The 24,348-nt window shown below is 44.6% G+C and overlaps 1 protein-coding gene across 3 annotated transcripts; it reads right to left on the reverse strand.

Annotated features, from left to right (window-relative positions):
* Positions 1-397: 397 nt before the first annotated feature.
* Positions 398-22,706, reverse strand: LOC129694391 (cytochrome P450 2H2-like). 3 transcript variants are annotated; one of them, XM_055631090.1, is made up of 4 exons: positions 20,191-20,341; positions 19,081-19,243; positions 10,905-11,054; positions 398-722 (listed from the first exon to the last, which is right to left on the reverse strand). In XM_055631090.1, exons 1-4 carry the CDS (start codon positions 20,233-20,235, stop codon positions 541-543), a joined length of 540 nt encoding a protein of 179 aa, XP_055487065.1. In that variant the 5' UTR covers positions 20,236-20,341; the 3' UTR covers positions 398-540. The 3 variants fall into 3 exon arrangements, with proteins under 3 accessions (XP_055487065.1, XP_055487063.1, XP_055487064.1); XM_055631088.1 differs by lacking the exon at positions 20,191-20,341 and adding an exon at positions 22,115-22,706 and having other exon boundaries at positions 526-722; XM_055631089.1 differs by lacking the exons at positions 398-722; positions 20,191-20,341 and adding exons at positions 7,474-9,255; positions 22,115-22,706.
* Between the last annotated feature and the right edge of the window lie 1,642 nt (positions 22,707-24,348).

The raw sequence follows: 24,348 nt of genomic DNA on the forward strand, positions 1-24,348 counted from the left end.
GTTTTTAACAGGTAAGAACGCGTACTTTCTTACCTGTTAAAAACTGTCAACATTATATTTTTGTACTGTAAATAATTGTGGAGGGTGACTGAGCGCTCTGAATCAAATGCTCTAGTGTCTTTGCTCTGAACTCGAGCAGGGTTTAAGCGGCTGAAGGAGCGCATTGCTCAGGACAGCACCCTGGGATCAGCACTGTCCAGCCAAGGCCACCCTCCACCCTGTATCCCTCTGTGCGGCAGCACTGTCACGCGCTGTGGGTGACACAGTGAACCGACCCCCCCCCCCCCGCTCCGACCGCGGGGACAGATGGCCTGGGGTGAGCGTGGAACCAGAGTGTGGATGCTGGGACAGAAGAAGGGTTGGCTGTGCTGTCAGCCATAGTAAATGCTTACCTGACATTCACCGCGTGTACTCCAGTTGGCGTTGCGTGGCAACAGTACGGGTCACGGGTCATGATCTCGACTGCCGTGCAACCTCCCTATTGCTTATGTGTGAGTTTACGTAAGTCCCTATTACGTAAATCAGGCTGTGTTTGCAAACTCAGAATAAAATTAGATTTACCTGCAATATCGAAGATCCACCAAGTTGCACATTTTCATTCACTCTCTTCACCAAACTAATGAACCTTTCATCATCGTAATCAAATCTGTCACCAAAAGCTATTGCGCAGATTATATTGGCCACAGCAATGTTTAACTTGAGGGTTGGATCAAATTCTTGGCCTGCAGAAATACACATTGTTCATAAGTTAGTGTCAACAGTGTAATCCAATTGATATTTATGTGATACCCTGATCAGTCTCTTTATTTTGAGGTCTGGCTCTTTACTTCAGTGGCAAGTTTTACATGATATTTTTAATGCAGCAATCAGCCAGTTCCGCAAACAGTCAGACTAAAGTGGGAGGTTGAGTCAACGTGGGCTTTGCTGCCAAATTGTGCAAAGATTAACAGCAAAATCTCTATCCAACCACAAACCACTGTTTGTTTGGCTCTGTTGTCTTTTTCTTGGAATGGTGATTGTTGTTTAAAACTCATCTGGTCACTGATGCCCTTCAAAGAAGATATTTGCCATCCATTCCCAGTCCAGTTGATGTACAACTCCACACTCTTGAATGTAGTAAACATTTAACTCTTTCCTCAGTTGAGGAGCAATAACAAGTGGACATTGCCTATGATGTCTATATATATGAATGGAAATCTGGCCATTTTATACAAGCCAGTGGAGTATTTGAATCCATTCAACAGAGGTAATACAGAGCTGAAAATCTGAGGTAGTAGCAAGAAAAATTCTGGAAACACTCAGCAGGTCAGGCAGTATCTTTGGAGAATGTCCTCTAAATTAACATATCAGGTCAAAGACTCATGATCTACCACTAAGCAGGATTGACAAGGGTACAACTAACATAAATCTATGAATTGAAAGTGTAAGGAGGAACTGAAGATGCTGGTTTACACCAAAGATAGACACAGATGGGTATTGTGTAATGAGGAAGGATTAGTTAACAATCTTGTTGTGCATAGCCCCTTGGGCAACATAATATGGAAGAATGCTGCATTAAGATGGAGAATGATATGGTTATTTCAGAGACAAGGGTCCTGAACTTAAATAAAGGTAACTTTGATGATATGAGACAGGAATTGGCTAGGATACACTGGTAAATGATACTTAAAGGGTTGAGGATGGATATGCAATGGCAAAGATTTAAAGATTGCATGGATGAATTACAATTGTTCATCTCTGTCTGACGTAAAAATGAAACAGGGAAGGCGACTCAACCGTGGCTAATGAGGGAAATTAGGAATAGTGTTAAATCCAAGGAAGACGCATATACTGTAAATTGGACAGAGGAAGCAGCAAATTGGAGGACTGGGAGAAATTTAGAATTCAACAAAGAAGGGCAAAGTGGTTAATTAAGAGGGGGGAAATAGAGCATGAACAAAAGCTTGCGGGGAATATAAAAACTGACTGTAAAACCATCTATAGATATGTGACGAGGATAAGATAAATGAAGACAAATGTAGGTCCCTTACCGTCAGAAACACGTGAATTTATAATGGGAAAGAAGGAAATGGCAGACCAGTTAAAGAAGTACTTTGGTTCTGTCTACACTAAGGAAGACACAAACAGTCAACCAGAAATACTAGGGAACCGAGGATCTAGTGGGAGGGAGAAACTGAAGGAAATCCATATTAGTCAGGAAATGGTGTTCAGTAACCTGTTGGAACTGAAGACAGATAAATCCCTAGGACCTGATAGTCTACATCCCAAGGAGGTGGCCCTAGAAATCGTGGGTGCATTGGTGATCATTTGCCAATGTTCTCTCTACTCTGGATCAGTTCCTGTGGACAGGAGGGTAGCTAATGTAACCCCACTTTCTAAGAAAGGAGGGAGAGAGAAAACTGAGAATTATAGAACAGTTAGCCTGACATCGGTAGTGGGTAAGATGCTCAAGTCTATTAATAATAATAATAATAATAATAATAATATATTTTATTGTCATTGCACATAAGCGCAACGAGATTTGATATGCAGCTTCCATCCGATGTCATAACTTAAATAACTAATAAAATTTAAATTTAGATTTAGATACCCCGAGAACTTGGTTTGTAAAAACAACAGTAAAATAGTCAAAACAGTTCAGATTAAAGTGCAGATGTGTCTGTACGACGTGACCATCCGAGAGAGACAGTCCATGGGGGGTGGGGGGCACTCAGCAGGGCCGCTATAGCTCTGGGAATGAAGCTGTTCCTGAGTCTGGAGGTTCGGGCGTAGAAGGCCTCGTAACATCTGGAGGGAAGTGTAGATGGCTAGTGCATGTGCCTTTAACATAGTGACCTCACCACCCTGAACCACTCCCCTTATTAGGTGTATAATTGCATGCTCCCACCCTTGTGTCTCTCACTCTAGCTCCGGTGACAGACCACGTACAGCTAGAATAGTAATGATGTGAACAGTTAATAAAACTATAGTTAAGACAATGAGTTGTTGAGACTTCTTTACATGGTGTCACAGCTGTGACTCTGCGCCTCCTGTTTGCCGGTTTTTCTTTATTTTTCTGCCCCAGTACCCTTGCCCTGATTCCTTCACTCGTGCCATGGCCAACTCGTGCCACAAGCCCGACGCGCTTGTCTTTGACGAGGACATTGCCCATCGCTGGGATGTCTTCCGACGTGATTTTCAGCATTATGTCACCATCGCCCACCCTGCTGCCACTGCTGAGACGCGAGCATCTCTGCTCCTCAACTTGGCCGGTCCCGACGCCCTGGAACGGTCCGAGTCGTTTGTGTATGCTGCTGGTGAAGATGCCCGTGACCCGGTATGTCTCATTGCTAAGTTCACTGCCTTGTGTGACGTTCCCACCAACTGTATTTTGGAGCGTTTCAAAATGTTTAGCCGACGGCAAAACCCTGACGAGTCTGTCAATAACTACATCGCCGCTTTGAGGCACCTGGCTCGGCACTGCCGCCTGGATGCCCTGACCCCCGAACAGGTGACCCGTGATATCCTTGTATACGGCCTCCGCGATGCTAAACTGAGAGCAGAACTTCTCAGGAAGCCTGAACTTTCTCTGGAGGAGGCTCTGCACGCCTCCCGCATGGCTGAGGCTGTCGCCTCTACCTTGCCACCCGATGACCATACTGTCAACTTTGCCTCTGCCGCCGGCCGGCGGCGGGACGTTGCCCCGCGGCGGCAACAGGGTCCACCCCCACCCAAGTCCGGCGTCGCTCGCCGCTGCCCCAACTGCAACTTTGCCACCCATCAGTTCAACGTGTGCCCTGCCCTGGGGAAGACCTGCAATTTCTGCAGAAAGCTGAACCATTTTTCTGCAGCCTGCCGAGCCCGCGGGAATCCGGCCCCCCCTTTTCGGAGAGTGCCGGTCAACCTTGCTCAAGCTGATAGCGTGCCTGGCTCCGAGCACCTGCCTGATGATCTCACCCTTTCTGATACCAGTTCCTCCCAAGGGGAGGCCAGCGTGTTTTCGCTTCTGGACTCTCATGCTTTGGTTGCAAACCCCTCTGTCCGTGTGACCGTCAATGGTACGACCTTCTCAGCGAAGATTGATACTGGCACTTTTACGAATGTTATGTTAACAAGCCTGTTTCGTCAGATAAGGTCTGGTGAGAAAGTGTCTGCTGCCCACTCCCGCCTGCATGCCTATGGGGGAGCCGTACTCGTTCCTGTGGGAAAGACAACCCTGCACTGCAAAGTCCTGGAGGCCTCTCGGCCCCTCACTTTCTACCTGCTAGACTCCGACAACGTAACCCTGCTGGGCGCCCGAGCGTGCCAGGACCTCGGTTTGGTCTCCTTTCACCGTGACATCCACCAGGTGCGGACCCTCATGGACCCCCTGCGCGAGTACCCTGACCGCTTCGATGACAGGCTGGGCAAGCTGCCCAGCTGCTACAAGATTGCTGTCGACTCCAGCATAGAGCCTGTGATCCGCCCGCCACACCGCGTCTCCTTCGCCATGAAGGACAAGGTGAAGTCTGCGTTACTGAACATGGTCTCCAAGGGCATCCTGAAAGAGGTGAGCGAGCCCACCCGGTGGGTCTCCACCATGGTGGTGGCGGCCAAGAAGGACAAGTCTGAGATTCGCATTTGTATTAACCCTAAGGACCTGAACCTGGCCATCAAGCGCCCGCACTACCCGATGCGCACAGTAGAGGACGTCGCCGCACAGGTCGGCCCGGCCACTGTTTTTTCGGTCCTCGATGCCAAGAGCTCTTTCTGGCAGATACCGTTAGATGAACGATCCTCCTACCTGACGACCTTCAGCACGCCTTTCGGAAGGTTTCGATTTTTGCGTATGCCATTCGGCATCAACTCTGCCAGTGAGGTGTTCCAGCGGACCATGGAGCAGCTGTTCGCTGGTCTGCCGTGTGCTATAATAGTCGACGACATCCTGGTCTATGGCAAGGACGAGGCTGAACACGACCACAACCTCCGCAAAGTCCTGGATCGGGCCCGGGACATCAATCTGAAACTAAACCCGAAGAAATGCCGATTCCGAGTTAAAGAAGTCACTTACGTGGGCCACGTCTTTACCGCCTCGGGGCTGAAGCCCGACCCGGAGAAAACTGCTGCCATCTCTGGAATGTCCCCTCCAACCGACGTGCCCGCGCTGCAGCGTTTCCTGGGCATGGTGAACTACCTGGGGAAGTTTATCCCTGATCTCAGTGAGCTAAGTGCACCCCTGAGGGAGCTCATCAAAAAGGACACTGCCTGGGCTTGGTTCCCGCAGCACCAACGCGCCTTCGACGTCCTGAAGTCCCGGCTGATCAGTACCCCCACCCTCAAGTTTTTTGACCTACAGCACCCCATCGTTCTCACCTGCGACGCTTCAAAGTTTGGTCTAGGTGCCGCTTGCCTGCAGCTCCACGACGGCCGGCAGCTGCCTGTGTCTTATGCGTCCCGCACCATGACCCCTGCCGAGCAGCGCTACACTCAAATTGAAAAAGAACTCCTTGCTGTGGTGTTTGCTTGCTCGAGGTTCAAAGACTACATTCTGGGCAACACCTTCACGATTGAGACCGACCACCAGCCGCTTGTAACCATTCTTAACAAACCGATCCACGCTGCTTCCTCCAGGCTGCAGCGTATGATGTTGCAGCTGCAACGGTTTACCTTTACCATCGTATACCGAAAAGGCAAAGACATGTTCGTTGCCGACACGCTGTCCCGCGCCCCACTGCCATCCTCTGCCCGCCACCCCTACGAGTCGTCGGACCTAATGGTGCTGAATGTCAACTTTGTGCCTTCGCAGCAGATGCAGTCCCTCATTTCCCACACCGCCAAGGATCCTGCCCTGCAGCTACTGTCCGACATCATCATCCAGGGTTGGCCTGAACGCCGTTCCTCCTTGCCGGCCAGTGTAGTCCCGTATTTCCTGGTCCGCGATGAGCTCGTCCTGCACGACGGCGTGGTGGTTAAGGGGCACAAGGTCGTGGTGCCCGAAGCTCTGAGGGTCGCCTATTTTAAGTCTGCCCACAACGGTCACCCTGGGGCCGAGGCCACTCTGTCCAGTGCCCAAGGCCAGTTCTACTGGCCCAGCATGGCCCACGACATCCGGGAGTGGGTCTCTGCTTGCCCTTCTTGCAACAGCCTGGCTCCACATCAACAACGTCAGCCACTGCTGCAACAACCTGCCCCTGATCTCCCCTGGACGGCGGTCGCTACTGACATTTTCGAGTGGCGTGGGAAGCACTTCCTGGTCCTCGTTGACTGTTACTCTAACTGGTTTGAGGTCGACCAACTCCACTCTCTCTCCTCCTCGGCTGTCATCGGGAGGCTGCGTCGCCACTTTGCCACTTTTGGCTCCCCTGCTCGCCTCCAATCTGACAACGGCAGCCAGTTCACCAGTGCCGAGTTCCAGCGTTTCGCTTCTCAGTGGAACTTTAAACATTTTACCAGCAGCCCTGAGTACCCGCAAAGCAACGGCAACGGAACATGCCGTCCGCAGTGCTAAGGGCTTGCTGGAGCACTGTCGGCTGTCCAAGTCGGATTTCCACCTGGCCCTCCTCAATCTCCGCAACATCTCCCGCGACCCTGCCCTGGGTTCGCCGGCACAGCGCCTGCTGGCTCGCAGAACTCGCCCCCCCCCTCCCTGTTGCCCAACAATCCCTTGCTCCCTCTGTTCTCCCGCCCGCTACTGTCCAGGAGCGTGTTGCCGCTAAACACGACATGCAGAAGCGCTCCCACGACCACTCCTGCCGCCCCCTGCCGCGTCTGTTTCCCGGCCAGATCGTCCGGATGCAGACTGCCTCTGGCCACTCCAAACTCGCCACGGTGGTCGGCGATGCCGGCTCACCACGATCTTACTTGGTTGACCACGACGGCGTCATCTACCGCCGCTCCGCCAGCATCTGCTGCTCGTTAACGAGCCCCCACCTCCGCCTGCTGCTCCCTTCTCCCCTCCCTTGTCCGATACAACTCCTGCCGTTCCGCGGATGCCCCGATCCCTCCCTTCTCCGTTGCTTAAGCCGCCGTCTCCGCCTCCCAGCCCTCGTTCTCCCCCCCCCCCGCCGGCGGCTGTGTCCTTACCCGCTCCGCTGTCCTCGCCTGCCGTTTCTCCCCCTGTTTCCCCGGTTCGTTCGCCTGGCCCGGCACCAGCCGCTCTTGTTCCTGCAGGGGGAGGAGGTGGCGAGCATCGCACCCGGTCTGGCAGGCTGGTTAAGCCGCCTGTCCGGTATGGGGATTTCGTTTAGCTCTGTAATCATTGTATGCCTGCTTGTAGCGCATGAGACGTGGTCGCTCAGTCACTATTATATTGCTTTGTTCTAAGAGGAAGGATGTAGATGGCTAGTGCATGTGCCTTTAACATAGTGACCTCACCACCCTTAACCACTCCCCTTATTAGGTGTATAATTGCATGCTCCCACCCTTGTGTCTCTCTCTCTAGCTCCGGTGACAGACCACGTACAGCTAGAATAGTAATGATGTGAACAGTTAATAAAACTATAGTTAAGACAATGAGTTGTTGAGACTTCTTTACAGGAAGTAGTTCGAACAGTCCATTACAAGGGTGTGAGGAGTCTTTATGGATGCTGACGGCCTTCCTGAGGCATCGTGTGTGGTAGATGCCCTCCAAGGCTGGTAGCTCTGTCCCAATGATCCTCTGCGCTCTGTGGACGACGCGCTGAAGAGCTCTCCTCTCCGCCTCCATGCAGCTGAGACACCAAACAGAGATGCCATACGTTAATATGCTCTCTCTGGTGCAGCGGTAGAAGGTTTCAGCAGCTGTTGGAGCAAACCGGTCTTTTTTAATGTCCTCAGAAAGAACAGTCATTGCTGTGCCTTCTTGACCAGCGCAGCGGTGTTGGTGGACCATGTGAGGTCCTCTGAAATGTGAGTGCCCAGAAACATTAAGCTGGACACTCTCTCTACACTTCCCCGTAGATGGAGATTGGGGCGTATTCTCCATTATGGGACCTCCTGAAGTCAATAATCAGCTCCTTGGTCTTGGTGGTGTTTAGTGACAAGTTGTTACGTGTGCACCAGTCCGCCAGGTTCTGCACCTCTGCTCTGTATTTTGTTTCATCACCGTTGGTGATCAGCCCAATCACTTTTGTGTCGTCTGCAAACTTCACGATGGTGTTGGTGTCGAATGCAGGAACACAGTTCCGTGTGAAGAGGGAGTAGAGCATGGGGCTCAGTGCACAGCCCTGTGGTGTGCCGGTGCTCAGAGTGATAGTGGAGGACAGGTGCGGGCCCAGTCTCACTGCCTGCGGTCGCTCCGTCAGAAAATTCAGGAGCCAATCGCATATCGGCGAGCTGAGCCCTAGCTGGTGGAGTTTGGTGGTGAGCTTGGTGGGGATGACTGTATTGAAGGCAGAGCTATAGTCTATGAAGAGCATCCTCACGTACGTGCCCTGTCTTTCCAGGTGAGTCAGGACAGTGTGAAGAGCCAGAGAGATGGCATCCTCTGTTGATCTATTTGCCCTGTATGCAAATTGATGAGAGTCCAGTCAGGCAGGGATGCAGGATTTGATGTGGGAGAGGACCAGCCTTTCGAAGCACTTCATGGGTATTGGAGTTAGGGCAACCGGGCGGTAGTCATTCAGGTTGGCGACTTTAGACTTTTTCGGCACCGGCACTATGGTAGCTGTTTTCAGGCACTTGGGGACCGTTGCCAGAGATTGAGACAGGTTAAAGATTCTCTTGAATACTTTCGCCAGCTGTACAGCACAGTCCCATAGTACCCTTCCCTGGACTCCATCTGGGCCTGTAGCCTTGCGTGGATTGATCCTACGCAGAGCGCACTGTACCTCCTGAGTGCTCAGTAATAAGGCCTGTCCCTCCGCCATGGCCGGGGCTATTCCACTCTTGGTGGTGTTGCCAGTTTCGAAGTGGGCAAAGAAGGTGTTTAGCTCGTTGGTCAGTGTGATATCACCGTGAGGGCAGACGGGGCTGCTCTTGTAGTCAGTGATGACCCTGACACCCTGCCACATGCTTCTGGTGTCCGTGGCATTTAAGTGTTCTTCTACCCTTTGCCTGTGGATGTCTTTGGCCTTTTTTTATACCTTTGTTCAGGTGCAGTCCTGGAGTTGTAGAGTGGCGTCCTCGGGCCATGTTTTGACCGTCCTTATTGCAGGTTTGGTCTTGCGGATGAGGGGTTTGTATGCAGGCAGTAAAAACAGTGAGAGGTGATCGGATTGTCCCAGGGATGGCCAGGGGAGAGCTCTGTAAGTGTCCTTGATGTTGGTGTACACTTTATCCAGTGGAGTGCAGTTCGTAGGTCGACCTTTTTTAAGTCCCCTGCAACAATGAAGGCACCGTCGGAGTGAGCATCCTGCTGCTTACTGATGGCCGAGTGCAGCTGTGCTAGCGCTAGGTTAGCATTAGCCTGTGGTGGGATGTATATGGCCATGATGATAGCCACAGTAAACTCCCGAGGCAGGTAAAACGGCCTACATTTAATCACTAGGTATTCCAGGTCTGGGGAACAGTAGCTCTCTACTGCAGTGTTGTTGGTGCACCAGTCGTTGTTGATGTAGATGTAATAGAAGCACATTCGGAAAGCAGTGACAGGATCGGTGAAAGTCAGCATGGATTTATAAAGGGGAAATCAAGCTTGACTAATCGTCTGGAATTTTTTTAGGATATAACAAGGAGAATGAATAAGGGAGAGCCAGTGGATGTGGTGTATCTGGACTTTCAAAAATACTTTGACAAGGTCCCACACAAGAGATTAGTGTGTATTGTTAGAGCACGTGGTATTGGGGGTAGGGTATTAATGGTTTAGACAAATAAATTCAATGTAACATCTCCAAGTTTGTGGATGACACAAAGCTGGGTGGCGGTGTGAGCTGCGAGGAGGATGCTATGAGGCTGCAGGGTGACTTGGATAGTTTGGGTGAGTGAGCAGATGCAATATAATGTGGATAAATGTGAAGTTATCCACTTTGGTGGCAAGAATAGGAAGGCAGATTATTATCTGAAATGTGTCAGATCAGGAAATGGGGAGGTGCAACGAGACCTGGGTGTGCTTGTACGTCAGTCACTGAAAGTAAGCATGCAGGTACTATAGGCAGTGAAAAAGGCTATTGGCACATTGGCCTTCATTGCGAGAGGGTTTGAGTTTAGGAGCAAGGAGGTCCTACTGCAGTTGTGCAGGGCATTGGTGAGACCACACCTGGACTATTGTGTACAATTTTGGTCCCCTAATTTGAGGAAAGACATTATTGCTATTGAGGTAGTGCAGCTTAGGTTCACCAGGTTAATTTCTGGCATGGCGGGACTGACACATGATGAAAGAATGGATCGACTGAGCTTATATTCACTGGAATTTAGGATGAGAGGAAATCTTATACGAATATATAAAATACTTAAGACATTGCATAGGCTGGATGCAGGGAAAATGTTCCCGAGGTTGGGGGGGTCCAGAACTAGGGGTCACAGATTAAGAATAAGAGGTAGGCCATGTAGAACTGAAATTAGGAAAAATGTTTCGATCCAGAGAGTTGTGTGTCTGTGGAATTGTCTACCAAAGAAGGCAGTGAAGGCCAATTCACTGGAAATATTCAAGAGAGAGTTAGACATAATTCTTATGGCTAATGGAATCAAGGGATATAGGGAGAATGCAGAAACAGGGTACAGATTTTGGATGATCAGACATGATCATATTGAATGGCAATGCTGGCTGGAAGGGCTGAATGACCTACTCCTGCACCTATTTTCTATGTTTCTAAAATGTCAGAGTAACTCAACGCGACAGGCAGCATCTCTGGAGAAAACAGATGCTGCATGACCTGCTGAGTTACTCCAGCACTTTGTGTCAAACTTCTATGAATTGAATGGCTGTTACCTTGAATAGTGGATTGATTCTTTAATCCACATCTTACATTATAAATGATTAGAAGTAGGCAGAGCTGAGTTGATCATTTTGCCTCTTAATTTAGACTCACCTTCGTACGATTCAAACATTTTTACGAGGAAATGGGTTTCTTCAATGATTTTATCTTCGATAGATTTCTTGCCCATTCCAAAGTCCCGCAGAGTGGACATGGTGAATCTTCGCATCTGCTTCCATGATTCCCCATGACCAAAGACGATGCCTGTAATTAAAACCGTCAATGTGACAACTTGTCAAAGCAACTTACAACCAAGTCAAAGGTGAGCTTCACTTTTAAATGCCAAAATCTAGATGGAAAACAATGGTTCAAGAGAGAAAGTTTGTTTTAGTGAGGCAATTGACAATAGACAATAGGTGCAGGAGTAGGCCATTTGGCCCTTTGAGCCAGCACCGCCATTCAATGTGATCATGGCTGATCATCCGTAATCATTACCCCGTTCCTGCCCTCTCCTCATATCACCTGACTCTGCTATGTTTAACCCACTATCAAACCCTCTCTTGAAAGGATCCAGAGAACATGCCTCCACCACACTCTAAGGCAGAGAATTCCACAGAGTCACAACTCTCTGTGTGAAAAATTGTTTCCTCATCTCTGTTCTAAATGCCTTACCTCTTATTCTTAAACTGTAGCCCCTGGTTCTGGACTCCCCCAACATTGAGAACATGTACAACTGCAGAAGGACCTCTTTGTCCCTATACTCAACTCCAACATGCCATTCGCTTTCTTCACTGCCTGCTGCATCTGCATGCTTACTTTCATGAACATATAAAAGAGAATACACAACATAGAACAGTACAGCACATCATCCATAAGACACAGGAGCAGAATTAGGCTCTTTGGCCCATTGAGTCTATCCTGCTGTTCAATTGTAGCTGATCTATCTTTCCTTCTCAACCCCATCCTATACATATATAAAAAATACTAATATAATAGATGTATGGAGATCTGCTAATCCAGTTGGAAGGGAATACTCGTTTTACTCTCCGGTGCATAAAACTTATTCAAGAATTGATTATTTTTTTAGTGGACATGAAATTAATGCCTTATACAAACAACCCAACATACCACATTAGTAGTATCTCAGATCACTCTCCGTTGACATTCTCAGTAAAATTTGAGGGAATGCCGGGTAAAAAATTTTTTTGGAGGTTTAATACACATATTTTAAATGACGTGCAAGGCTATCAATATTTAAAACAACAAATGAAACTTTTTTTCGATACAAATGATATACCAGGTACTTCGCCTTCTTTATTATGGGAAACTTTTAAGGCATTTATGAGAGGAATTATAATTTCATATCAAAGCTTTCAAAATAGAAAGAATAAGACAGAACAATTGTTGTTAGAACAAGAAATCAGACAGTTAGAGTTGGATAATGCCAAAGATTCCACGACAGATAAACACAATAAGATAGTATTACTGAAATTTAAACTTAATCGAATTTTATCGGCAAGAGTAATAAGATTATTCCAAATTACAAAACAGGCACATTTTGAGTTTGGTGACAAACCACATAAACTTTTAGCTCACCCATTGAAAAAACAAGAAAGGGAAAATACTATAACCAAAATTAAATCAGAGAAAGGCGAATTACTAATACTACCTAAAGATATTAATAATAGATTTGCCCAATTTTACCAAAACTTATATACATCTTAAATTAAAATAGAAGATAGTAAAATAAGAAAATTTCTAGATAACTGTAATCTTCCAATACTGGACCCTTTGGAACAAGAGGAACTAGGAGCTCAAATTACAATCAAAGAAATAGGTGAAACAATAAAATCGCTGAAAAATGGTAAGACACCGGGACCAGATGGTTTTAATAATGAATTTTATAAAAAAAATTCAGGAGATAACGGCCCCTTATTTATTTAATTTATACTCCCATGCTTTTAAAGAAAACAAACTACCTGAAACACTAACAGAATCAACTATTACGCTTATTCCAAAAAAAGATAAAGATTTAGAAGATCCGGGCTCGTACAGAGCTATATCACTTTTAAATACAGATCAGAAAATTTTAGCAAAGATTTTAGCAATAAGATTAAGCAAATATATTAGTAAATTGATAAACCCTGATCAAACGGGGTTTATACCTAAAAGATACTCATTTAATAATCTGAGACGCCCGTTTAATATAATGTACTCGCATAAAGTAGAGGAAGAAGATATATCAATTATTTCTTTGGATGCAGAGAAAGCATTTGATCAGGTAGAGTGACAATACTTATATAAAGTACTACAAAAATTTAATATGGGAGAGAATTTTATAACATGGGTAAAATTATTATATGATAAACCGATGGCTAGAATTTTAACTAATAACATGTTATCTCAAAAATTTCAACTATCAAGGGGTAATAGGCAGGGATGTGCACTATCACCCCTGCTATTTGCCCTTATGATAGAACCCCTGGCTGAAAGTATAAGAATTCATCTGAATATTCAGGGCTATAATACCAGGGACTCAAAGAATAAAATCTCATTATATGCAGACGATATACTTTTATATATTACAAAGTCACAAACGAGCATACCAAATTTATTAAACTTAATAGAGGAATTTGGGTCTTTTTCTGGATATAGAATAAACTGGAACAAAAGCGAAATCATGACATTAAAACCTCAAGAACCTACACACTTATTGAAGTTCCCCTTTAAAATCGCAACAGAAAAATTTAAATATTTGGGTATTCAGATTACTAGAAAATATAAAGCATTATTCAATGCTAATTTCATACCTTTATTAAATAAACTTAATACACGGATTAAATTTTGGAAAACACTTCCCTTATCATTATTAGGTAGAATAAATGCAATAAAAATGATCTTCCTACCACAATTACTATACCTATTTCAGTCTATGCCGGTATATATACCAAAATATTTTTTAAAAAAAATTAGACTCTAACATTACAAATTATATTTGGGACTATAAATCAAATAGAATCACAAAAAAACACTTATGTAAACCAAAAGAGGTCGGGGGACTGTCACTTCCGAATTTTATGTATTATTACTGGGCAGTGCATATTAAGAATATGATTTATTGGTTGGATAGTTCTACCCAACAGACAGAATGGATAAAAATGGAGAAGGAGGATTGCCATCCTTGTAATATAGGAACGATCCTCTTTTCCCCCAAAAAACTGAATAACACAATATATAAGAAGAACCCAATTATATATGGTACAATAAGAATTTGGAAACAAATAAAATTATCTTTAAAATTAAGAAATCTATCACTGTTAATGCCAATCGCGAATAGCCCTTTATTTAAACCATCTCTTATTGATAACACATATAACCAATGGGAAAGTCTCGGAATTAGAAGGATCAGGGATATGTACGAAATGGGAAACCTACTATCTTTCCAACAACTACAATTAAAATTTAAATTGAAAAACAACCAATATTTTAAATATCTTCAGATTTGCGACTTTGTGAAAAAATATATACAAGAATATTAAAAAGTAACTCCTGACTTATTGGAAGAAGCAATGAATATTGAAGCTGACTCACAAAAATTAATATCCTATTTATATAATAGTATTCTAAATATAGACCTACCATCGACAGAGGTACTTAGAGAAGAGTGGGAACGGGAATTAATGATAAAAATTACGAAGGTTAAATGGGAAAAATACCTGATATATATTCACAAATGTTCAATTAATGTAAGACATAATCTAATTCAATTTAAAATTGTACATAGATTATATTATTCAAAAACAAGATTGAACAAATTTTATCCAAATATATCCGCCACTTGTGATAAATGTCTAGCCCAAAAGGCAACTATAACACACTCCTTAGTTTCCTGCATAAAACTTTATAGATTTTGGAATGATATTTTTGAAATACTTACAAAATTATTCAAGACAAGAATGGAACCTAATACTGAAATGATTATATTTGGTGTAATGGAAGATGGGAATAAATTGAACACATCTCAAAATCTATTCCTTAACTATGGTTTAATAATAGCAAAAAAATTAATACTTAAATTTTGGAAGGGTACATCAATACCAACGCTTAAAATGTGGATTGTAAGTATGTTGGACACCGCTCATCTTGAGGAAATGCGATTCCTCCTAATGGATAAATCAGACCAATTCATAACGAGTTGGTCTCCATTCGTCGTTTTTTTGGAATCATATGGTGCAACACAATTGTAAAAAATAACTGTTTCAGGACTGGACGAGGGTTGGTCAAGATTATAAATAATGATCTCCTTTTCTTTTCACTATTTTCTCTCTCAACTATCTTCATTTACTCGTTTTCTTTCTTCACACACTATATATTTCACATCTTTCTATCCTTTACTATCTAACTTCTTTTTCTTATTTTCATCTTTTTTCAATGTAACAAAAAAAAAAAAAGAAGTTGTACATAAAATGTATTATGAAAATATATATTAGGCACTTTGGTGCCATATGACTGTACTTACTTCTAATAAAATAAAATATGAAAAAAAAAAAAAAAAAAAAAACCCCCATCCTTCTGCATTCTCCCCAGAATCACTGACACCCTTACCAATCAAGAATCTGTCAGTCTGCGTCTTAAAAATATCCATTGACTTGGCCTCCACAGCCTTCTGTGGCAATGAATGCTCCACTATTCGATCGTGGCCGATATATTTTTTACTCTCAACCCCTTTCTCTTGCCTTCTCCCCATAACCTGCATCATTACTTCCCCACTTTTATACAGTGAGTATAAAGAGTGTACACTTTCATGGAGTTGCGGATTTGCAGCCCAAGATCCTTCTGTGTATCAATGCTTCTCGAAGCACCTGTCATTTACTGCATACTTACCGCTTATATTTAACCTACCAACTGCAACACCTCATACGGGATTCAAAATTAGCTTGATGGTATGAAACATAGGTGTTTATGAATGATCCACACTGTCCACACATAGTGAAAATCAATCTTTATTCCACAGGCAAACAGGAACATTCAAACAGCCATCCATTCTCAACTGGCTCCGCTGGCTTTTGAGAGAGACAGAGAGAGAGAGAGAGAGAGAGAGCGAGCTGGCTGACCTTGCTGGTGTAAAGCTGTGTAGTACCGTAATACCATGTACAGGGTGGCATGCACATATGTGTAGTGGAGATTATAAATGGCATGAATTAATAAGGGTTAATCTACATCCTTCCTCTTAAGGAAGGAAAGCATATACAGGTATAGAGTGGTTAGTGTAGCAATTGCAAAACACCAGTATAAGGTGCGGTATTTATTATTTTACGTGTACTTGTTTGTGCATATGTGAGCACATAAAACAAGACAGGTCATGCACAGTTTAAGTGTAACCAGTAAATTTTCCAATTAGCGGGTTTGGTTTGCAGACACGACCTGCACGTGTACGGTAATACCCCTTGTGCACCTCATCCTTCCCTGAGAGAGTAAGTCTCTTATTGGGCGACTGCAGAGGAGAAGACACAGGTGGGGATGGGGACACGGGGGAGGGCAGGGATGGCGCTGGCACCGGTAGAGGAATAGCTGGAGTATTATTCATGGAGCGTGAGGGATGACTGGTCCGGGTTAGGACGTGGAGGTGCCGGTTCATTAACCGGGAGGAGGTGTTTTATTTTTAAATCAAAAAATTTATTAAATTATTAAAAATAATATCGACACTACAATAAAACAAGCCAGAAGCCACCACCATAATACAATACAAACATGTATCCATAATAAACTACTATACAACTATGTTACAGATCTTATTGAGGATACATTCAACACCCTGCGGAGCCCAGCGGTCCCGGAACTCCCTCAGGGTGCCCGTAAACAGGGCGTATTCCCTTTCTAACCCCACCCGGGCATGGACGTAACCCCGGAAAAGGGGCAGGCAGCTGGCTCGGTTAGAGCCCTCCACCGTCTGGTGCCGTGACCTGCGGATGGCCAACTTGGCCAGGTGTTGGCGGGTTCGCTGATAGATGCCGTTGTCAATGTTGACCAAGTAAGAGCGTGGCTCTGCGGCTGATCCCAGAATGGCTCAGAGGCAGTCGTAAACCTCGGAGTGACCGTAAGTGGACAACGTGTCCCTTGTTGAATGGTTGAAGCGGAGAGCTGGTTTTATCAAAGTATTTTCTTTATATGTCGCGGCGACGTTGGAGCTGGGATTGGATCACAGATGGTGCATGAACTTGGGGTTCTAGTAGTTGCTTGGCCATAGGCAGGGTGGAGCGTGTTCACCGTGACATGAGCCGTTTGGCTGCAGAACCCAGGAGAGGGTCGCAGACGGTGTTCCGTAGGTTGAGTAAGTCGAGATAAATATCAGAGCCTGCCCTGTGTGAACGTTCCATTAGTTGTTTTGCGCTTCTTACCGTGCGCAGCCAGGCCGTTGGGACTGCGGGTACTCGGGGCTGCTGGTGATGTGGTGAAAGTCCCAGTTTTTCGCGAAATTCCTGAAGAGCTGACTGGAGAATTGAGTTCCATTGTCTGAGAGTAGCTTTAGGGGGGCTCCATGGGCAGAGAAGTGGCGAGTTAGTTCTTGAATGATCATGGCTGAGGTTACGCTACTGCGCAGGTCAATTTCAAACCATCCTGAGCAGGAATCGACTAGAACCAGGTATTGTTTGCCTTGCCACTCAAAGAGGTCAGCTAGCTTGGATAAGCAACTTGGGTGACATGGATGAGGTGGGCAAAATGGTCTGCTTCCATGCTATATTTTCAGATTAAACTCCATCTGCCACTTCTCTGCCCATATGTTCAACTGATCCACATTCTGCAGTATCCTCTGAGATTATTCTTCACTGCTCAGAACTCCATCAATTAATTTGCCATCTGCAGACTTACTAATCAGCCCGTCTACATTTCTGTCCAAGTCATTCACTGACAAGAGAGGTACTGAACTTTGCAGAACAACACTGCTAACATACCTCGCATCAGAGAAATTCCATCTCTACCCTTGGTCTTCAATGACCTAACCAGTTTAAATCCAATTTACCAAGTCACCATAGATCACATGATTAGCACACCATGATGGACCTTGGCAAATGCCTTAGTCCATGTATTTAAAATCCACTGCCTTACTCTCAATCATCTTTGCCACCTCAAAAAACTAAATCAAGTTCATAAGACATGATCTGATCGGCAGTAATCCATGCTGACTATCCCTAATTAGCCCATGTTTTTTGAAATATGAATATATCCTGTCACTAAGAATCATCGCCGGTAGCTCCGCCACCACTGATTCAAGGCTCACCTGCCTGTAATTTGATAGATTAATTTAATTTCCCTTTTTAAGCAGATGGAAAATATTAACCACTAACTAGTTTGCTGAGACCACGCCTTTGGCTAGAGAAGATACAAAGATGTTTGTTGAGGCCCCATCGATCTCTCTTGCCTCTCTCCATAACCTGGGATCAATCTCATCAGAACCAGGGGACATCTCACCTTAACGTTCTTTACTAGATCCAACACCTCCTCCTTCTTGATATCAACATGTCCTCAAATATTAGCATCGGCCACACTGATCTCACAATCCTCCGTTGTTGTCCTTGTTGAATACCAATGCAAAGTGTTCATTTAGTACCTCACCCATTTCTCCTGTCTCCAGAACAAATTTCCTCCTTTGTCCTTGCATGGTCCTACTTAATATAATTAATATAAAGTATAAAATGCTTATTTGATATTCTTTAACCATACCTGCCAAAAACATTTCAAGAACCCTTTTTGGCCATTTTGTCATTTTTTCCTGCTCACTCTATATTCTTTAAGATCCCTGTCTGATTTCAGCTGGCTAAATTTCACTTATATTTCCTTTTTCTTTGCGTGGATAAGAATGAGAATAAATTACAAATAAATAATGGGACGTTCAGGACCGTGCTAAGAGCCAGCCTAGACAAGACAGGCCGAACGATCTCATGTGTTGAAATATGAAAGTTTCAATGCCTCCTCAGACTATACAACAGCTGGAAAGTGTGACAAATATAATCAAAGTGAGAAAAATAGGTATATGTTAAAATAGTGGAAAAGTTTTATTAGTTTGTGAAACAATCTTACAATAAATCCCCAAGTAAATGGTTTCATGTATTATGTAATTAAATTAAGCACAATTTGCAAAGGATTGGGTACCAATCTCAATTAAATAATCATGTGTTGTCCAAAGTCCTTTAAAGTTTTACAGCTTAGAAAAACAAGTTCCACTTAACAGAACTAAATGAGGATGCAACCAAATATTATCAAGGGCTCAACGACAATGAAGACGAGTTACCATGACCCTTGGCTGTGACATCAAATATTGGGATGCGACCTCTTCCTCCAAACTCATCGGGATGGTTGATGAGAGCATCCTTCACGGTCTCGTAGCCGGTCAGGACCACAGCCTTCATGGTTCCAAGCTTGATGCTGAAGATTGGGCCGTACTTCTCAGACAGCTTAAACAGGAGGACAGGGTTCCATGAACAATTAATAACTGATCTTCATTTTATTATAGTTCATTGGATTTGGCACAGTAAGGCTGATCTATTGCTGCGCAACTCGAGCAGCAGGTGGCGCAGTGATAGAGTTGCAGCTTTACAGCAACAGTGACCCGGATTATTATTTTTTTAAAATGTATTATTTTATTATTTATTTCGAACAGAATAAAAGAATAAAAAGCAAGTGTGAAACAGCATACAAAAAACAAAAAAATATATATTTATAAAGTGTCATAAACAATATCTATAAATAAATGAAATCGTATGTGTCCGAAAAGGAGCAGGAAGAAGCCAAAGCTTATTAATTCCCACCCCTTATTCAACTGCTTGTAATTATCTTATACAAATTTAGCAGCTATATGTACACCATATGTACACCTGCCACTATATGTACACCAAATTATTTACATTTATACACTAATCAAATATTTACAAAGCCATACAAAAAGAAAAATTTGAACCAGTTATGGGTGCTGTCTGTACAGAGTTTGCACATTCTCCCCATGACCTGCGTGGGTTTTCTCCATTGCTTTAGTTTCCTCCCATACTCCAAAGATGTGCAGGTTTGTAGATTAATTGGCCTGGTTAAATTGTCCCTAGTGTGTGTAGGATAGAGCTAGTGTTGCACGGATCACAGATCGACGTGGACTAGGTGGACCCAAGGGCCTGTTTCCATGCTGTATCTCTAAACTAAACTAAATCTCTAAAATTAAAACTAGAGTATGGCTTCTACCTCGGTGCACGTGACAAGAAACCAAATAAAACTAAACTAAAGAGCCAGTGGATATATCTTCAGTTACTCTGGTCGAACACCAGCATTGACACGGATGGGCTGAATGGCCACCTGTGCTATAACCTTGCTGTGATACCAATTACACTGTAATAACCAAGCAGTAAACACTCACCTGATGATGTGGTTTCACATTACCTTGCAACCCACTGTCACTCATTCAAATAAACCGATACGATTGCATCTTTTTTTGTTGCGAGCAAACACTTTTGTATCAGAAAACGGTGGGACACATTTTCTGACATAGAGAAAGGGACTCAAGTAGATTATACCTTTCAATATACCAATGGACTCCTTCCTCACAGTCTGTGGAACCCAATCATTAAGGTCATCACATCGCGGGCATTGCATGTGTAGCCGATTTTCGTCAATATTGCCACAACACCTTGACTTGCTTTACTCTGATAACATAAAAATATTCCTCTTGCACAAGTTAAACCGTGAGGGAAACTCTCACGCCTATTGCGTAAGCAGCACAGTGGTTGATGAAATAAAATTATTCTCCATTTTCTAACAGCAATTCCGAAAACAACAGCATGAAAAGGGCAAGGACAGAGGGTGCGAGAAGAGCCATAACACGTCCAAATTTCTCTCCATAGTCTGATGTGAATGTGCATCCGAACATCGTCATTGTCAGCAGTTAATGAATCACAATCCCCAAGGACAACAATTCAGGAATGCAGTTCAGTGTCACGATCTGATAGCATCACAGAGCGCAGGCACAGGCCCTTCAGCCCGTTGTATCTAGACTGACCATCGTGCACCTATCTATACTCATCCCATTTATCACCATTTGTTCTGCAGCCTTCAGGACTACAATGGATGCGTAATAAATAATAATGAATGGCCCAGATAGGATGGAGGTGGAAAGGTTGTTTCCAGTAATGGGAGGGTCTAGGACCAGAGGGCACAGCCTCAGGATACAAGGACATATCTTTAGAATGGAGATGAGGAGGATTTTTTTTAACCAGACGGAGGTGAATTTGTGGATTCCATTGCCACAGATGGTTGTGGTGTCCTTGGTGGTGTCCAAGACATTGGGATTTTTTAAAGTAGAAAATGATAGGTTCTTGTTTAGTACGGACATCATAGATTAGGGAAGGGCAAGATAATGGGGCTAAGAAGGAAAAATAGATCAGCCATGATCCAATGTCAGAGTAGACTCGATGGGCCAATACTAATACTGCTCATATGTTTTATATCAAAATATCCTTATTGCCCTGTGAAACTCCCATCATACATTGTTCTTTTTTTTAGAAAGATACAGCACGGAAATGGGCCCTTTGGCCCATCGAGTCCACGCTGACCATCAAAACCCCATTTACACTAATATTGCACTAACCTAATCCAACTTTAATCTCTCCATATTCTCATCAATCGCTCCCAGATTCTACCAGTCTCCGACACACTAGGGACAATATACCGAGACCAATTTAACTATAAACCTGCTGGATGGAACCAGGGTCTCTGGCTCTGTGAGGCAGCGGCTCCACCAGCTGCCCCAATGTGGCCGCCCAGTATTTGAAAAGAGATGACTCACGTTAGCCTGGGCGTTTCTCGCGGGATGTTCAGGGAGTCAACTCTGGAGTTAACTATATCAGCAGCAGACAGTGGATCAGGGTCTTGGAGAAGAAAAACTGAAGAACTGCAGATGCTGGTTTATATCAAAGAGAAACACAAAGAGCTGGAGTAACTCAGCGGGCCAGGAAGCATCTCCGAAGAAAGCAGCCTGAATAAGGGTGCCGACCCGAAATGGCACCTATTCTTTTTCCCCAGAGATACTGCCTGGCCCGCTCAGTTACTCCAGCACTTTGTGCCCGCATGAAGTGGACATCCTGCCGGGTTTATCTGAGCGGGTAACATCTGATTACAAGCGGTGAATGATGGAAGTTGTGAAACTGAGCTCAGGAGTGCTGAGATTTCTGGGGCGATGAATCTAAGCGGCAGCAACATAGAGACAGCGATGCTTCTCTCAAGCGCTGGGCGCAAGTGGGGAACAGAACGGGCCCCCATTGCTGCCTCCTCCCGCTCCCTCTTACCTCCATTAGACTCTCGTGGGGTTTCTTCAGATCCAGAAGGTGCAGGTGACCGATGATGGGCAGACAAGGGGGTCCCGGGGGCAGGTTGAGCGCTCCATGGCACTTACAGCCGCGGCGAAAGTAAAGGAGGAGCAAGAGGGAGAGGGCGCCGAGGATCAGTAAAGTGGCTGCGTCCAGCGGGAAGGCGCTGCCCAACATCATCTCTGGGCTCCCCTTGACTTCTCGCTCCTGTCAGCGCCCCAGAGCAGGGTCCCGGGCCGCAGTGTCTCTCACCTTCAGCCCCACTCGCCTCTGTTTAAACCCTCCTCCTGAAACCTGGAAGTTAAAGGTGTCAGCGAGGGCGGCGGCGACGAGTGAGGAGCCACCTCTTGGCTGCGGATTCAGTAAAGTGGCGTCAGGGCAACTAACGTTGGTGGCAAGTGGGAGGGAGCCGCACTCAGCTGTCCCCGGACACTTACTCAGTGTGACCGTGAAACCAAAGCACTCAACCCCGGCAACGTTCAACAGGCGACGCTGTGTCTGTGGCAGAGTCAGAGTTTCAGCTTGAAGACTCGCCGTCAGAAAGCTTCTTCTTCTTCTATATTGTGTTTTTTGGCGGTTGGCAAACAACTTTTTTGGTGCATTACCGCCACCAACTGGCATGGAGTGTGGATCAAACAACACCATTACATATTCTAATAACCTATAACCTTCCGAACAAATTGGTTACCCTAACAAAAAGCATCAGGATTTGATAGTACTTATTTGAACTCCCTTGCAAAATATCTACCAATTCAAATTGTACTCCTTCTTTTCTGAACTGCTCACTCATCCGTTCTCTCTCCTCCTCATACCTCTCACAATGTACAATGACATGCTCTATCGTTTCCTCTTGCCCACAGTATTCACATCTGCCTGTATTATGCTTGCCCATTACAAAAAGTGTACTGTTCAGACCAGTGTGTCCAAATCTAATTCTTGAAATCACTGTCTCCTCTTCTCTGCTCTTTCCTGCACATCTCTTCTCTCCCACTTTTTCCTCTGGACTCTGTAGAACCACCGTCCTTTCCGCTCTTCCTCCCATTGCTTTTGCCATCTTTCCTTCAGTCTTTGCTTAATAATGTCTTTAATTTCAGTTTTACCTATGTTAATACTTAAATCAATCTTACTTCTTTTTGTTACCTCTTTTGCTACCTTATCTGCCATTTCGTTTCCTCTAATGCCAATGTGTGCTGGTACCCATAAAAATATGACTGTAAGCCCCATCATTTGAATTCTGAATAGTGTTTGTTGTATTTCTATCAAAATGTCTGGTCTATTGTCTGAATGACTGTGCTGTAAACTCTTTATTGCTAAACTTGAATCTGAACAAATAACTGTCCTTAAAGGCCTAGTATCCTCGACCCACTGTACTGCTAACAATATTGCAATCATTTCACCTGTGTATACTGAGACCTCATTATTGATCCTCTTCCCTACTTTGATGTGAAATTCTGGTACTATAAATGCTACTCCTACTTTATCTACTGAATCTTTTGATGCATCTGTATAAATTTGGACAAAACTGTAGTATCTGTCAATGTATTCCTGTATGATGACTGAATTATACATATGCTGTTTATCTTGTTTTTCTGTTCTAATATTGTAAAGTCTACTGCTGCATCTGGAAGTATCCAAGGTGGAATTGAAGGTAATGGAACCGTTGGAACCACATTTAATTGTGCTATGCTAATTTATATTGCTCTCTGGGTCACTGTCCATCCAAAACTTTTTGTTTCCCTTCTCTCCTTTTCCCAGCATGGTTTGACAGTAACTTGTACTGGGTGTTCTTGACTGTGGCCCTGTAGGTTAATCCAGTAATTCAATGAAAGCTGTATCCTTCTCATCTCTAGAGGCGTCTCCCCCATTTCAACCTGTAATGCTGCTGTTGGAGTTGTTTTTATTGCACCTGTACATATTCTCAATGCCTGTTATTGAATGTTGTCTATGTTCTTAAGAGAAGTACTTGATGCGGACCCATACACCACACAACCATATAATCTAACACAGATCTAATTAACCCAGTGTAAATAGCCTTCAAAGCTGTTCTATCTGCCCCCCGCCATCAGAAATGGATTTCACCAGTGATGGGGATGGGGGGGGGGGGGGGTGGGGTAATGGGTTTTTATTTTATGGGTGGTGGCGGGAGGATGGCTTCAGTGGGTGCAGGGTTTTCTGGAGCTCCTTCCAATTGGCAATATTTTGTATGTTCAAAG

Source organism: Leucoraja erinacea, unplaced genomic scaffold (assembly GCF_028641065.1).
Source record: "Leucoraja erinacea ecotype New England unplaced genomic scaffold, Leri_hhj_1 Leri_649S, whole genome shotgun sequence".
NCBI classification, from domain to species: domain Eukaryota; kingdom Metazoa; phylum Chordata; class Chondrichthyes; order Rajiformes; family Rajidae; genus Leucoraja; species Leucoraja erinaceus.

What these genes read in the sequence shown, in the direction of transcription:
- LOC129694391 (XM_055631088.1), bottom strand. Translation starts at nt 22,315, where the DNA reads ATGATGTTGGGCAGCGCCTTCCCGCTGGACGCAGCCACTTTACTGATC. An exon ending in CCCACGAGAGTCTAATGGAG is followed by an intron (nt 19,244 to 22,114) that starts GTAAGAGGGAGC and finishes CTCCTGTTTAAG; the next exon opens with CTGTCTGAGAAGTACGGCCC. An exon ending in AATGTTTGAATCGTACGAAG is followed by an intron (nt 723 to 10,904) that starts GTGAGTCTAAAT and finishes GTATTTCTGCAG; the next exon opens with GCCAAGAATTTGATCCAACC.